Source organism: Chaetodon trifascialis, chromosome 16, assembly GCF_039877785.1.
Source record: "Chaetodon trifascialis isolate fChaTrf1 chromosome 16, fChaTrf1.hap1, whole genome shotgun sequence".
Classification (NCBI taxonomy): Eukaryota; Metazoa; Chordata; class Actinopteri; order Chaetodontiformes; family Chaetodontidae; genus Chaetodon; species Chaetodon trifascialis.
The window spans coordinates 10,681,679-10,695,833 of NC_092071.1; the positions used below are offsets into that span (position 1 = coordinate 10,681,679).

General features: G+C 43.2%; 1 protein-coding gene, 1 long non-coding RNA gene and 6 other non-coding genes across 10 annotated transcripts; 7 read left to right on the forward strand and 1 right to left on the reverse strand.

The window, feature by feature from the left end:
• The first annotated feature begins 316 nt into the window (after positions 1–316).
• Positions 317–3,652, forward strand: LOC139344802 (uncharacterized). Of its 3 annotated transcripts, XR_011603178.1 has the most exons (9): positions 324–562; positions 849–928; positions 1,128–1,177; positions 1,379–1,450; positions 1,666–1,693; positions 1,892–1,946; positions 2,460–2,518; positions 2,707–2,764; positions 3,533–3,652. It is a non-coding gene; the product is annotated as an uncharacterized lncRNA (long non-coding RNA). The 3 variants fall into 3 exon arrangements; XR_011603177.1 differs by having other exon boundaries at positions 317–562; positions 2,707–3,652; XR_011603179.1 differs by lacking the exons at positions 324–562; positions 849–928; positions 1,128–1,177; positions 1,379–1,450; positions 1,666–1,693 and having other exon boundaries at positions 1,774–1,946.
• LOC139345322 (small nucleolar RNA SNORD49) lies at positions 974–1,045 on the forward strand. Its single transcript, XR_011603211.1, has one exon. It is a non-coding gene; the product is annotated as a small nucleolar RNA SNORD49 (small nucleolar RNA).
• LOC139345315 (small nucleolar RNA SNORD65) lies at positions 1,227–1,300 on the forward strand. Its single transcript, XR_011603204.1, has one exon. It is a non-coding gene; the product is annotated as a small nucleolar RNA SNORD65 (small nucleolar RNA).
• Positions 1,500–1,572, forward strand: LOC139345320 (small nucleolar RNA SNORD49). Its single transcript, XR_011603209.1, has one exon. It is a non-coding gene; the product is annotated as a small nucleolar RNA SNORD49 (small nucleolar RNA).
• On the forward strand, positions 1,739–1,812 carry LOC139345318 (small nucleolar RNA SNORD65). Its single transcript, XR_011603207.1, has one exon. It is a non-coding gene; the product is annotated as a small nucleolar RNA SNORD65 (small nucleolar RNA).
• On the forward strand, positions 2,304–2,381 carry LOC139345306 (small nucleolar RNA SNORD49). Its single transcript, XR_011603196.1, has one exon. It is a non-coding gene; the product is annotated as a small nucleolar RNA SNORD49 (small nucleolar RNA).
• On the forward strand, positions 2,561–2,634 carry LOC139345313 (small nucleolar RNA SNORD65). Its single transcript, XR_011603202.1, has one exon. It is a non-coding gene; the product is annotated as a small nucleolar RNA SNORD65 (small nucleolar RNA).
• A 256-nt stretch (positions 3,653–3,908) lies between the features above and the next one.
• LOC139345012 (calpain-1 catalytic subunit-like) lies at positions 3,909–7,921 on the reverse strand. The gene is made up of 12 exons (XM_070983459.1): positions 7,688–7,921; positions 7,531–7,600; positions 7,262–7,380; positions 7,013–7,146; positions 6,611–6,785; positions 6,445–6,519; positions 6,240–6,325; positions 6,043–6,117; positions 5,224–5,381; positions 4,506–4,663; positions 4,218–4,229; positions 3,909–4,127 (listed from the first exon to the last, which is right to left on the reverse strand). The coding sequence occupies exons 1-12, from the start codon at positions 7,919–7,921 to the stop codon at positions 3,909–3,911; spliced, it is 1,515 nt and encodes a 504-aa protein (XP_070839560.1).
• Between the last annotated feature and the right edge of the window lie 6,234 nt (positions 7,922–14,155).

Sequence of the window (14,155 nt, forward strand, 5' to 3'; positions counted from 1 at the left end):
TGAACTCTCAAGAGGTCATACAAGCGAGGAGGCAGGTGTCATTTGAAGAGAATCAACATTTGAGATGATTAGCAATTAAATTTAAATCAGTTTTTACGTACTGTAAATTAATTTAACACACACGCACACACACACACACACACACACACACACACACACACACACACACACACACACACACACACACACACACACACACACACACACACACACACACACACACACACACACAATTTAAGGTCATGATGTTCACACTCCGGTACAACAGGTGGCGACAGAGCGCCTTTCGTGTCGATTTGTCGCGCGACTAAGAGCTATAGAACATGAAACGTCATATTCCTGCGACGTTAACATATAAATCCTTCGCCTACAACCATCCTGTCCCTTTTGAATTCTTCTGTAGTTGGTGATATTTCGTCGTCCCTCGGCAATATTAATTTATTTACAGCTGTCATTAATTCAGGCCCACACAACTTAAAACAAGGTGCAACATTAAATTTCTCCCGCCGGGCCTCAAGCAGCCACGTGTAGAGGACCGAAATATGGAGAAGACGAAAGACAAGTGAGTTTCAATCGTCTTTTTCGTTTAGCCTCGCTTTTGAAGAGTGACTTGTTCAAACATCACTGCAGATATTGAACTTTTTACTCAACAAACTCGCTTTTCTTGTCAAAGTCAGTGAAGACGCTTTGAAAGTTCGACTTCTGGATATTTGGATATCTTTTTCATAGCCGTGTTTTTAAACTTAAGGAACGGCTGAATAAATATTTGACTGATATTGGTTATAATGTCAGCCTCTGGTCCCAAAAGGTTCAGCTTTTTAAACCCTGAATGCCTTGTCTTTCCTCAGGTGGACTTCAGACTGGCAGCTCTTTGCACGAGTTCAACAAATCCCATATTGGATACATGAGGGTCTTGTGTCTGTGGGAGGTGAGTGACGATGAAGTGAAACATCTGATGTCTCAAAGCGCTTGTGTCAGTGATGAAACCTGTGAATAGGAAGTGCCGTCTGATGCGATAACTGACGATGTTTCATACTCACTGTTCTGAGCCTGAAACTGAACGTGTTGCTTGAACATCTCAAACTGAATATGAATGGTACTTATTGTATTTCTTTTCTTTTTTTAAGACTCATGCTCATGAGCGGCCTGTTCTCGATGATGGAAAGTCAAGACTCAGGTTGGTTTGATAATTCACTTCCACTGATGTAAAATATGCCATAGCCGTGTGGTGATGAAATCTAAACTGAAATAGCTGGAATTACCGGCAGATTGATCAGTGGTGATTCTCGGTTTTCTGAACATCAGACGATGCAGTTATTTGTCGCAGCAAATTGATTTTAAATGTAACTTAACAAATCGTACTCCTTTCGTCCTGTAGCTGAAAAACCTCCATAAGAGATGTTGAGACCAGGAAAACGCGCCTGCTGATGACCACAGGCCTGAATGATTGGTAAGTTAACTCATCCTCAGTAATGTGTTAAGTCCTGTATGTGAAGCTTTGCAGTGATGAAAACCTTGAGTAGGAAGTGCCGTCAGATGCGACAACTGACGATTTCATCCACGTTTCTGAATCTTGAGTGTTTCTCTTGGTTCTCAATTTTTCCTTTCTCTGTTGCATATCTAATGTTGCCTTTTTTTTCTTCCATCTGCTCCCAACTAAACCAGCAGACCGAAGAGGATTCACGTCCTGCAGGTGAATGTGCATTGTCAGTCATAAAAAAACAACTGGCTGCTTCTGTTGTGATGAAACTTAAACTGAAAAAGCTGGAATTACCGGCAGATTGTTCAGTGGTGATTTTTGGTTTTCTGAACACAATTACAGAAACATCTCGTCTCAAAATTGACTTGATCGGCAGGTTTTTCACCATGTTGAATTTTCTTCTGTCCCCAGTTTGAGCTGATCACTGAAGGATTCCTTCACAGCTGCATCTCTCAAGATGATCCTCGTAAGTTAGTTTTGACTTTGAGTTTTAAATGTAGTCAAATAAGCTTTTAATCTCACCTTTGTACAATGAAAACATTTTGTAATTGCTTGGATCGGCTTCGCATGTTCGTAGTGTGGAAGTCAGCACACTAACAGACTTTAAAAATGTTGATCATGTAATGGTTGATTTACAGCCAGCAAGTCTGTTCAGAGTCGACATTAAATTGTCAAAAATGGAGCATCAGTCAGACGTCGTTCCATGTTTGCAGAGATCAATAAAGACTAATTCATCAAAGACTGCTGAATCCTCATGTTGTACAATGGTGACTTAATTAAAAAGCTTATTTGCTCAGAGCAGAGTGAGTCCCTGAGTGGCTTTGTCAGTGATGAAAACCTGGAATAGGAAGTGCCGTCAGATGCGACAACTGACGATTGTCTTAAATCCACTTTTCTGAGGCTTTTTAAAACTCTGCTTAAAGAAGGTTAGTTTTCAAACTACATTTGTCCTAATTTTTCCACATTTGTTGTATTGCAGGGGTCTTTCTGCCCGTCTGATCCTGTCCCCTGAAGTCTGCTCTGGAGTGAATTTGACAGGTAGTTTTCAAACTGTAACACCCAAGTGCCAGTTGTCCCTTGTTATGATGAAATCTAAACTGAAATAGCTGGAATTACCGGCAGATTGTTCAGTGTTGACTCTCGGTTTTCTGAACATTAAATGGCAGCATCACACAGAACGCCTGCATGGAATAACCTGCAGACTAACTTCCTTTCTTATCCTTCAGATTTGATTCCAGTGGTTGCAACGACTCTGCCTGAGTTATACCTGCAAAGCTACATGTGGTAAGACAGTCATGTGATTGATTTGTAAGAAGAAAATAACACTGAGCATGTCCTTTAACAAGAGGACCAGGCAAATGTCTGCACTGTGGAAATGTCATTCAGAAAGCCCTCAAAGGGGCTGCTCAGGATGACCCCTGCAGGAGAAACTGGGTCATTGCAGCAGTAAATACAAAGATCATCCACTCAAACTCAGGACAGTGAACCTGTTACACAGAAGTCTGCAGATGTGTGCATGTTTTTTGCATGAAATATCATTCATATAAATGTGCCTGTTTCAAAAGGGTCGAAATCTCCTATATGATCATAAATTGGGAAAATGTAAAGTTTAGTAGAGCATTGTTTCCTTGGACTTAATTTAGGCTCCATTGTCACTCGTATTCTGGTATAATCTGAAAATATTTGCAGCATGATGGAAGGAAAAAGTGAGCAAATAAATTGGATTAAATAAATGAGAAGTGTCTGGAAATTGTCAGCTGCGTGGTAACAAAGAGGGGTTATATAAATTAATAGGGGTTAGCTGTGGGGGTTTGTCAGTTGATTTCATCCCACCCACTGATTTTTTTTTTTAAATCAGTGGTTTGCACTTCAGCCTGAGATCAGATGATCTTTGTCCACCCGCTGTTTGCTAACCTGATTTTGAACAGTGATGGAGACAATATAGATGGCACGAATGACGAGTTGTGACTATAGATTTTCCAAGCAGTTTTATTCAACTCTGAGTACATTTTCTCTTATTCCAAGACTAATCTGGTTCTCTCTCTTCTTCAGATTGCAAGAGGACTCACTCTGTTCTGAAGATGTTTGTTGAAAGACATTTTTATAAAAAGCAGAAAAGCAGGTTAAATGTTTGGCATATTGTAATAAAGCACAAAAACACCTGATCGTTGGAAACAGTGGTGTAACTTATTCTTGAAACCCCACAAAGAAGTCTATCACAAAGAAGTGTGCTACCAAGTGGTAAATGGTTTGTAAATAAGAATTCAGAAATTATAAATGGCCTACTATTGATTTGTTTCACTGAATTCTATTTGTCATTCATAAGCACAAATGAATTAAGTAGTTTAACATCAATCAGAGGATTATAAATGGCTCTTAATGATTATAAATTGCCCCAGCACCAAGCATGACAAGCATCAGCCGTTTCTCAGTAGTCGTCGCTCAGCTGTAGCTTGGCCTCTCCCTTGGAATAGACTGTGAGGAGGAAGTCTGCGGTTTGGCCGGCCGAAAGCGTGCAGGGAATGATGACGTATTCCCCCGGCTCCAAGCTGTGCAACTTGATGATTTCTCTTACCGGCGAGAGGGAACTGACATGATGAGGTTGCACATACTGGAGCACTGAACTTGGGAGTTTCCCTTGGGGAGCCTGCAAAGAATACAAAGGGGTCATTCACTCTGCATCGAGGCTATTTGTATGTCGTTGATTAATTCTGTAAAAGAAAAACAGAGTGATTACCTCTGGTGGCACCTGTTTAGAAAGAAGGATGAGGATGTCAGATTAGATGGGTTGCTATTCACACAGAATCAGAAATACACAACAAAAATGTGCAGCTGGTGATTTGAGGGGGTTGTCATCTCTCTTGGTAGCACAATGACCAAAATGCATCCCCCACTGCTTACCTGCCATCCCCCAGCAGCAGAGAGCATGCTCGGGCCCCTCTATTGAACCTGAGCAAATCACCTGCTGACCATGGGTATATCTTATTCACAGGTCAGGAACACACAAACATAACAAGCCACTGACCTTGTAGATGATGCACCCGATGCAGTGATATGAAACTTTGCTGCGATATTCTTCATCATGCTTCTGCATCAGAGACACTAAGATGTTCTTGTCTCCCTCGCTCCACCCGTCCACCACCTCCACTGTGAGACGGTACTGTGGATTGGTCCAGAAGTCGTCTGAGGGAAAAGTATGAGGTGGTCACAGCACTGACAGATCTGTTACTTTCCTTTATTTTGTTTTTCCAGCTGACTTTTGGCTTAGCCTCCTCTGAACAGTGATTGTCCAAAGTTTTGCTCAGCGACAGTAAAACATGGCAGACCTGTCAAGCTTTGGGTTTGCAGAAGAGATATGTAAATAGTGAAAGTGATTCTCTTTAAGAGCTTGCAGGGTTGTGTCTTTTTCCCTTTCCAAAAAACCTCAAGAGCAAAAGTGTAAATCAAAGATAGGATTGAAGTTTCTCTGCTGTATTGTAAATTGCAAATGTTGGCATTTGCTACCTAGCTTTTCACATAACTTCCAGTAGGAAATTAGCATTAATTCCAAAATCCAAGAGTGTATCATTAGCGTGTTAAAATATTTTGTTAGACATTAGAAAAATACAGACTCCAGTTAAGGACTGGAAGCCTTTGGAAGAAATCACCACAGATTTCAGCAGTCGCCAAGTGAGCCAGGGCTACTTCAGAGTGCTCTGGTTATAACAATAATTATTATGATTAATTATAATATCGAACCTCACCTATGTCACTTCTGATGCCTCCAGCAGATACTCCAGCTTCCCAGCGGCCTTCTTTCATATGACAATTCCACTGGCGGTCATCACCTTCCACAAAGTTGGGGCTGTTGCAGCAGATGTCCATGTCCTCGAAATACTCACGAAAGTCCTCCATCTTAATCCTGAAGCAGTGGTAGATAACAATCAAGCTTTCAGCGATAAACTCAGTCATATTTTTCAACCTGCAGCAGATCAGTTCTTGAGCACTGACCGGACGCACTCAGGGGGTCACCACAGGTCACTATGTTCACCTGTCCTGTCATCTCAATAGCTTTAATCAGCTGACCCACTGAGTCTCACCAGGAGCTCACACTTCTCTGATCACGCTTTGGGGGTCACAATGCAATAACAGTTAAATAGTTGTTCTTAATTTGAACATAATAAATCACAAACGTCACCAACACTGTCTGCCCACAACATATAATGTCCTGCAACAGTAAAATGAAACTAAACAGTTCATCAACATTCAGGAATCAGAAATGTGCCATTGTAGCTTTAACTGAAACATGGCTAAATGACTCATTGTATGCAAAACCTTTCACTGGACAGGAGCAGAAAGAACTGGAGAAGGTTTGTCTCCCCTCATTCACAACGATTACCAGTTTTTCTCCTTAAAGGGGTGGGGGTTCCATTGTAAATGATTGTGGCCTCTTATGCAGAGGGGGAAAAAATACAGCACCCTCTACTGTTCCAGGAACCTGCTGCAGATCAGGAAACATTTGCCCCCTTAATAAACCGAAAACAACAGCAGTCATTAAATGTTTTCTTTTTTCAATGTTTTACCAGAATTCTCCGTCGTCGCGCACTTTCAGACACTCGTCACGGTCCTCTTCGCTCACAGTGGTCCACAAGTCTGACCTGTGACACAAATCAGCAAAGTACTTTACAGGGGTCATCATGAGGAGGGCCGGACTGTTCACTACATGCAGGTAACACCATTTGATTAAGACTGACTCTGTTGCAGCTTCACTGCTCCTTACTTGTCACTCCAGTCTCCGCTCCACTCTTTCCTACCCCACGGGTTCCAGATTCTCACCAGATTCACACTCGTCCCCTCACTCTCCACCTGTCAGATCAATCATCATCATCATCATCATCATCATCATCATCATCATCACCAGATGTTTCACAGTCAAGGTGAAAATGGCTGACAGTACTTATACACATGCTTGGTAATGTACAAACCCGCTTGACTTTAGTCACAGCGAAGGCATGACCATCCACCACACCAAGCTCTTTAAAAATTTGTTCGCCTTTGTCCTGAAACAGATGCATTTCACACATTTACAGTGGATGATGTGATTTTGGACCTTCATGTCTTAAAATAATGAAACCTAATTCTGTCTTTTACCTCACCAAAAGAACTACATCCCATCATGGTCCCGCACTGGAAGGCTCTGTCCATGATATCCCACAGGTCAGATGGGCTGTCGGACAGAGTGTAGCTCACATGGACACCCCCGCTGAAGTCCTTGAAGGCCTCAGGTGGGTTTCCAGCAATCATGTCTCCGTAAGATCCACAAATCCTGAAGCAAAAAAATAAACGGCCACCTTTGAATCTAGCACTGCTGATTTCGTGGTTTTGTCCTGAGACATTTTTTATGTTCTTGCCTCTGTTAACAAGTGTGTCAAAGATCTTTAAACAAAGACAGAGAGGAAATGGGACAAGGAATTATTATAGACACTTTTAGACACTTTTTAGATTTTTGTGTATTTTCATTTCAGTGTACAGTGCGTATAAATCATCACATACTTGGCGTATGCCTTCTCCATCAGAGGGGCCCAGAACTCTTTTCCAGAACTGGAGGAAACTGACACAGGTACCCCATTGCGTGTTGGCAGCAAGTCATCGATGACAACATCAACCCACTTCCCAAATCTCCAAAACTTCAAAAGAGAAATGAGGCGTTGTCGTGAATAAGACATTCTACAAATATTCCATGATCCGCTGAGGATTGTTTGGCTTCTTAGTTTACTGACTGACAAGAAAAGATTGCTTTACCTTGAAGTGAAATATCCCAGCGTAGTTATCCTTGAAGCTCTGATTCTGGGGCACCACTCGTTCCATCAGCGACTTACGAAAAGTCAACGCTCCAATAGATGAGAGGAACCAGCAATTCCCTGCAGGCAACCACAAAACACATTACCATACCACCAGAGAATTAACCTAATCCTTCACTGGCAAAGGCTTTTTGCCTGAGCTTTACTGTCAACCACCTACTGCAAACACAAATGTTGAGGAGAATATTAAAAGTTCTTCAAATTGCATACCAACTTTTCCTTGTTTGAAGTCAAACCTCGAAACCCCATCCATGATGAATGATGCATCAGGATTAAGATCCTATTAAAGGTCAGAGACATATGAGCCTTTTCTTTCAAAAACACGACATCAAATTGATCATTTTATATTATGTTTAAGTAGACTTACATGCGGTCTAAGCCACTCCACCTCACTGAGCCTCTCTTTTGTGAAACCCTCAAGTTCTCCCAGGCTCTCAAGGTTTGCTGGGAAAAGCTCATCCTCAAATTTCCCCCCTCCACTGAGGAGAGCTTCCTTGATCTGCTCATAGTCTTGGCCTTTAAACTTGAGAGGGTTAGAAGGGCTTCCGTCATCTCCTTCCTCATAGGAAGATAGAATCATTTCCACGCAGATGGTTGTCATGGTGGAGAGCAGAGTGTCTGAAATCAGATAAACAGAAACTGGTCAGCACCTTTCAGGTAAAACTGAACTTAGCAAATTAAAGATGATTAACATGCAAATTCAGCTTTTACCTGTTACACTTGATTCTGGCAGCTGTTGTGAAGTCCAAAGACAAAGTGCCTGAAGAAGAAACACTGCATCTAATTTATACACATTGACTGCATACCATAGAAACCAAGAACTGAATGGCTCATTGCCAATTAAGTCAACACCCAGTCAGATTTGGCAGAGCAACCTGAAGTAAAGGTTGCACGTTGCACAACATGGGTTTGAATATAAGGTGTAGGCACAGATTGACATGGACAAGATGAATGCCAAATCCTGACATATGAACATAATAACAACAGGACAATGAGGGGTGGATGTTTGATTACTATTTATCCATTTATGCCTTTCGTGTGTAAAAGCAGCGTTCAATTTATGTCTTGAGAAAACTCAAATCCTGAGCACTGAATTCAATGTTGGACCAATTTCTTCAAACAACAGTTACTAAGAAAACCCCTCAAAACTGATGCAAAACACAGACAAACTGTTTTGTACCAAAACTCAACTTTTTGGCATCAAAATACTTGGCTCGTAACTCATTTGCCACTCTGCACTTAACCTCTGTAACACTGTTTAAACTCATCTACATGTTTACTGACCATGAGCATAGATTTGTTGTTGTATTTGTGCCGTCCCTAGGTTTTGTCAATAGGATCTCCATATGATTAAGCAGCTTTCTTGCCTATTAAAAACAAAGAAGACCAGTCCAAAACCTGCCTGGGTTAATTCTTCATGACCTAGGCCTAAAGAAAGCCAGTCTTAAGTTCTTCAAGCAAATGACTTAAAACCATCCTGAAGAACAGTTATTTCATCCTGCTTACTTCAGTTATTTGTCAGTCAACCTACCCAACATCAAATCAAAAACCCTATTTGACCCTATTGAAAAAATACAGTTTGGTCTGGTGAATCAGACTAAATTTGCATTAGTGAGGAACTTGATTGCTCATAATGTGGAAACCTGTCTTTCACTGCTCCATAGAATAAATGAGGACCAATCAAGTGAGGAGAGACATCGGGAACATGCGGTCAAGCTAACATGACTTTAGGTACATGTAACTGCAGTTACATGATTCAAATTATGGCACAACTTGCTCTACACCCATGCTTTTCATGGGTTGACCATCTTTAGTGTCTCCCAGAGGGATCATGCACAACAGTTTAAGTTTTTAATCCCTGACTCTGTCTAAACAGATGAAAAAGCAAGAGGTGAAGGCGGGGCTGTATACGGCCTTAGTAGATAAGGGTATTTTGCAGCAGTTACAAAGTACACCGAAGTCACCTGAGCGATCAAATAAATCTTTTGACAAGGTAATAGAACTTAAAGAACTCGAACTTGAGTTGCAGCGTCTGTCAGATAAAAGATAAAGAACTCAAATATTTAAATGACCTAGAAATGATGAGGCTGAGCAGCAGGTTCGCTTGCGTGAGTTAGAGCTTGGCTTAGTCTCGCCGGGTACTGTTCATTCCAATGATTTTGATGTAGGCAAGAACATCCGCTTAGTTCCTCATTTCAATGAGAAAGATGTGGACAAATATTTTGTTGTTTTCGAACGTGTAGCATCCGCCTTGAAGTGGCTGAAATCCATGTAGACTTTATTGTTGCAATACGTGTTGAGTGGGAAAGCTCAGAAAGTTTACGCCTCTATTCCAGCTGAAGACAGCTTAGATTTTGATAAGGTGAAAGCTGCAGTCCTCAGCGCATACAAGTTGGTCCCGGAAGCTTACCGTCAAAAGTTTCGAAAATTAAGAAAAAAAGGGCATCAAACTTATATTGAGTTCCATCCATCCATCCATTATCTATACCGCCTATCCCTTTCGGGGTTGCGGGGGGCTGGAGCCTATCCCAGCTACAATGGGCGAGAGGCAGGGTACACCCTGAACCGGTTGCCAGCTGATTGCAGGGCCACATGTAATGACAAACAAACATTCACACTCACACCTATGGACAATTTAGAGTCATCAATTAACCTAATGAGCATGTTTTTGGTCTGTGGGAGGAAGCCGGAGTACCCGGAGAGAACCCACGCATGCACGGGAAGAACATGCAAACTTCACACAGAAAGGCCCCGCCTGACCCGGGGATCGAACCGGCAACCTTCTTGCTGTGAGGCACGCGCACTACCTGCTGCGCCACCGTGCAGCCCTATATTGAGTTCACCCGAGAAAAAGAAACTCTTTTTGATCATTGGTGCTCGTCTACTGGAGTAACAGATTTTGAGAAGTTGAAGCAGTTGATTTTGATGGAGGACTTTAAATCCTCTCTTCCGGAGAAAGTAGCAACTTATTTAAATGAAAATAAAGTTTCTGACGTAAGTAAAGCCGCTGTCCTCGTTGATGATTATGTCCTCACTCATAAGTCGGTGTTTGGAGATCGCTCTTTCAGTAACGTTAAGCCTTTTGAGAGCCTAGAGTGTTAGGAGTCCAAATTCACCCGAGAGCGAAGTTAAACCTGTAAAGCAGGAGTTGAATACGTAAGACAATGTGATGTGCTTCTACTGCAAGTGAAGGGTCATTTTGTTGCAGGTTGTCCAGTGTTGAAGAAGCGAGATGCGAAACCAGTGGCAGTGGTTAAAACGCTTGGAGAAGTGAATCAGCCTGTGAGATCTGAGTCAACTGACCTGTCGTATTTTGTGCCATTTCTTATGGACGGCGTGGTCTGTTTGAATAATGGTGATGTGAAGTACCCAGAGAAAATGTTGCGGGACAGTGCTGCTTCACAGTCTTTGATTTTGGAGGGACTCTTGCCGTTTAGTGAGACATCTGCTGTGGGTTCGAAAGTTCCAGTGTCTGGTTTTGGCACGAGTGGGGGTGTAATGTTACCTTTACATAAACCCTTTATTGAGTCAGCTCTTGTGTTGGGTGTAGTATCTGTGGGCGGGTGTCCTAGTCTTCCAATTGAAGGAATTTCGTTTTTGCTGGGGAATGATTTGGCTGGTGGAAAGGTGCTAGTCACACCTGAGGTGACTTTAGTTCATGTTGAGCAGTCTCCAGTTAAGAAGCCTCAAAGGTGTCCCAGGGCTCTGGCCAGTTGCACTGTTACTTGGTCTATGAGTAAGAGGGAGGATGTTGCCTTGAGTGACACCTTTCTGTGTGAGCCCGATGAGAAAGTGTTACATGTTCCACAAGAGCACTCGGATACGTTTGACACTTTTTCTGGTATTAAACCGGTGTCCCTGTCTAGAGATCAGCTGGCTGCTGAGCAGCAAAAGACACTATTTTATTCAGGATTCAGGATTCCTTTATTGATCCCCGAGGGGAAATTGTTTTTGTAGCAGTGCTCCATACAAGATAGAATTATAGAATTAGAATGAAATTAGAAAAGAAAGAAAGAAATATATATATAAAAGCAATATAAAAAACCAAAATATTTATACTACTACTACTACTACTACTACTACTACTACTACTACTACTACCAGTTCCTTGGTCTTTGCCACATTTAGTTGCAGATGGTTCTGCTCGCACCATGTGACAAAGCTGTCCACAGCAGCCCTGTACTCATCCTCATCGCCCTTGCTGATACATCCAACTATCGCAGAGTCATCAGAAAACCTCTGAAGGTGGCAGGTCTCTGTGCAATAGTTGAAGTCCGTGGTGTAGAGGGTGAAGAGGAAGGAAGAGAGGACAGTCCCCTGCGGGGCCCCAGTGTTGCTGACCACTCTGTCTGACACACAGTGTTGCAGGTGCACATACTGTGGTCTGCCAGTCAGGTAGTCCACAATCCAGGACACTAGGGGGGCGTCCACCTGCATAGTTGTCAGTTTGTCACCCAGTAGAGCGGGACGAATGGTGTTAAATGCACTGGAGAAGTCAAAAAACATTACCTCACAGTGCTCGTCGGCTTGTCCAGGTGGGCGTAGACACGGTTGAGCAGGTAGATGATGGTGTCCTCAACCAAGTCGGGGCTGATAGGCGAACTGGAGGGAGTCCAAGATTGGCTTGACCATGGGCCGGAGCTGCTCCAGGACGAGTCTCTCCAGGGTCTCCTGGACCCTCTGGAGACTAAGGTTTGGGGACCCTCTGGAGACTTAGGCTCACATTGAAGACATGGTGAAGAACTCCACACAGCTGGGGGGCACAGGCTTTGAGCACCCTGGGGCTGACACCATCAGGGCCTGGAGCCTTGTTAGAGTAGAGTCACATCAGCTGTCTTCTCACCCAGTCAGCAGTGAAGCAAACTGTGGAGGTGACAGGCGGGGGAGGGGTGGTGTAGTCCTCAGGTTGGGGAGTAAAGTTAGTCTGGCAATCTGAGGAGGTGTGAAGAGGGCTCACACAGGAGGGGGGGGAGTAGGGAGTGGTTGATGATGGTCATCCAGGACAGACAGCAGAGGAGTTTCTCCTCTGTTTGACGCTGTAGTAGCCGGTGACCAGGTTGAGGTTTTGTCTATGGGTTGTTTTGTGCGGGATGGATTGCTTATGCTTGAATGGACGCCGTTGAATTCATCTGCTGAGGATGACTGGAGTATTGTGACTCAGATTGTTGTTCCTGTTCCATATCAGATGGAGATTTTGAGTTTGCCACATGACAGTCCTTCAGCTGGACACCTAGGCATTAAGAAAATGTATGACCACATATTGAGTCATTTTTTTTGGCCAGGGTTAAGAAAAGATGTTGTCCGCTATTGTAAGTCTTGTCATGTCTGTCAGGTAGCTGGGACCAGGTTATAACCAGGTTATACCTCCTGCTCCGCTTTATCCTATTCTGGTTGTCTGTGAACCTTTTGAACATGTCCTAGTGGACTGTGTGGGTCCGCTTCCGAGAACGAAGTCTGGCAATAAGTTTCTTTTGACTGTAATGTGTACGTCCACCCAATTTCCAGAAGTGTTTCCCCTGCGAAAAATTACAGCGCCTGTGGTGGTGAATGCTTTGACTAAGTTTTTTTTCATTGTTTGGTCTGCCAAAGGTTGTGCAGACGGACCAAGGGTCAAACTTTATGTCTTGTGTGTTTGCCCAGGTGTTGAAGAGGCTGAACATTAAGCATTGTTACTCCAGTGCATATCATCCTGAAAGTCAGGGTACACTGGAGCGCTTCCACCAAATGTTAAAAATTATGTTGCGCACATACTGTCTGGAGTTTGAGAAGGACTGGGATGATGGGGTGCACTTACAAGTGTTTTCCATTCAGGAGGTCGTTCAAGAGTCTTTGGGCTTCAGTCCGTCGGAGCTGGTTTTTGCTCATATTGTTTGTGGTCCATTGAAAGAGCTGAGTGAGCAGTGGTTGTGTGAATAGATGGGAAAAAATCTGTTGGATTACGTGTGTGACTTCAGATTTAAACTATGCAGGGCTTGTGAGATAGCCAGGAGTAACCTGACGACAGCCCAGGCTAGGATGAAATCATTGTTTGATGTCCATGCTAAAAGCAGAGTGTTCAAGCCCGGTGATAAAGTGTTGGTGTTGTTTGGTGGCGTTGTCGTTTGCAGGCATGTTATAGTGGGCCTTACTTGATCAAGGAGAAGGTGGGTGACAGAGATTACCTGGTAGCCACTCCTGATCGCTGTCGTAAGACGCGTCTTTCATGTTAACATATTAAAATCCTACTGTGATAGGGACAAGTCATGCCAGGTTAAAGAGCTCAAGTCTGTGACAGGTGAAACAGCCATGAACTCTGTGTCGCTGTCTAGTTCTGAAGTCGCTGTGCCGCTTGTCAGTCTGGTGACAGACAGGATCCCGGGGGCGCTGTCTAGTTCTGAAACAGATGACAGTCTGCTGTCTGTGGCTCTCACTCATGGGAAGCTGTCGAACTCTGTTATTTTAGAGAATCTTGACACTCATTTGGCCCATCTTCCTGAGCCGCAGGGGGCAGACTTGGTTGATTTGGTGGAGTCTAATTCTTGTCTTGGAATTGGAGTCTTGGAATTTCCTTTCGCGGGACGAATAAAGGAATATTGAATTCTGATGTTCCTTCTTGGACTGATGTCTTGATGCATGATATTGATGTTGGTGACTCGCTGCCGATTAAGCAGCATCCTTATCGTGTCAATCCTGACAAACGTCGTCCAGGTAACCAGGTACACTACATGATACAACATGGTATAGCTGAGCCCAGTTCCAGTGCATGGAGTTCCTCATGTTTGCTGGCGGATAAAGCTAATGGTGAAGATTGCTTTTGTATCGATTTCAGAAAAGTTAACAGCGTGACAAAACCTGT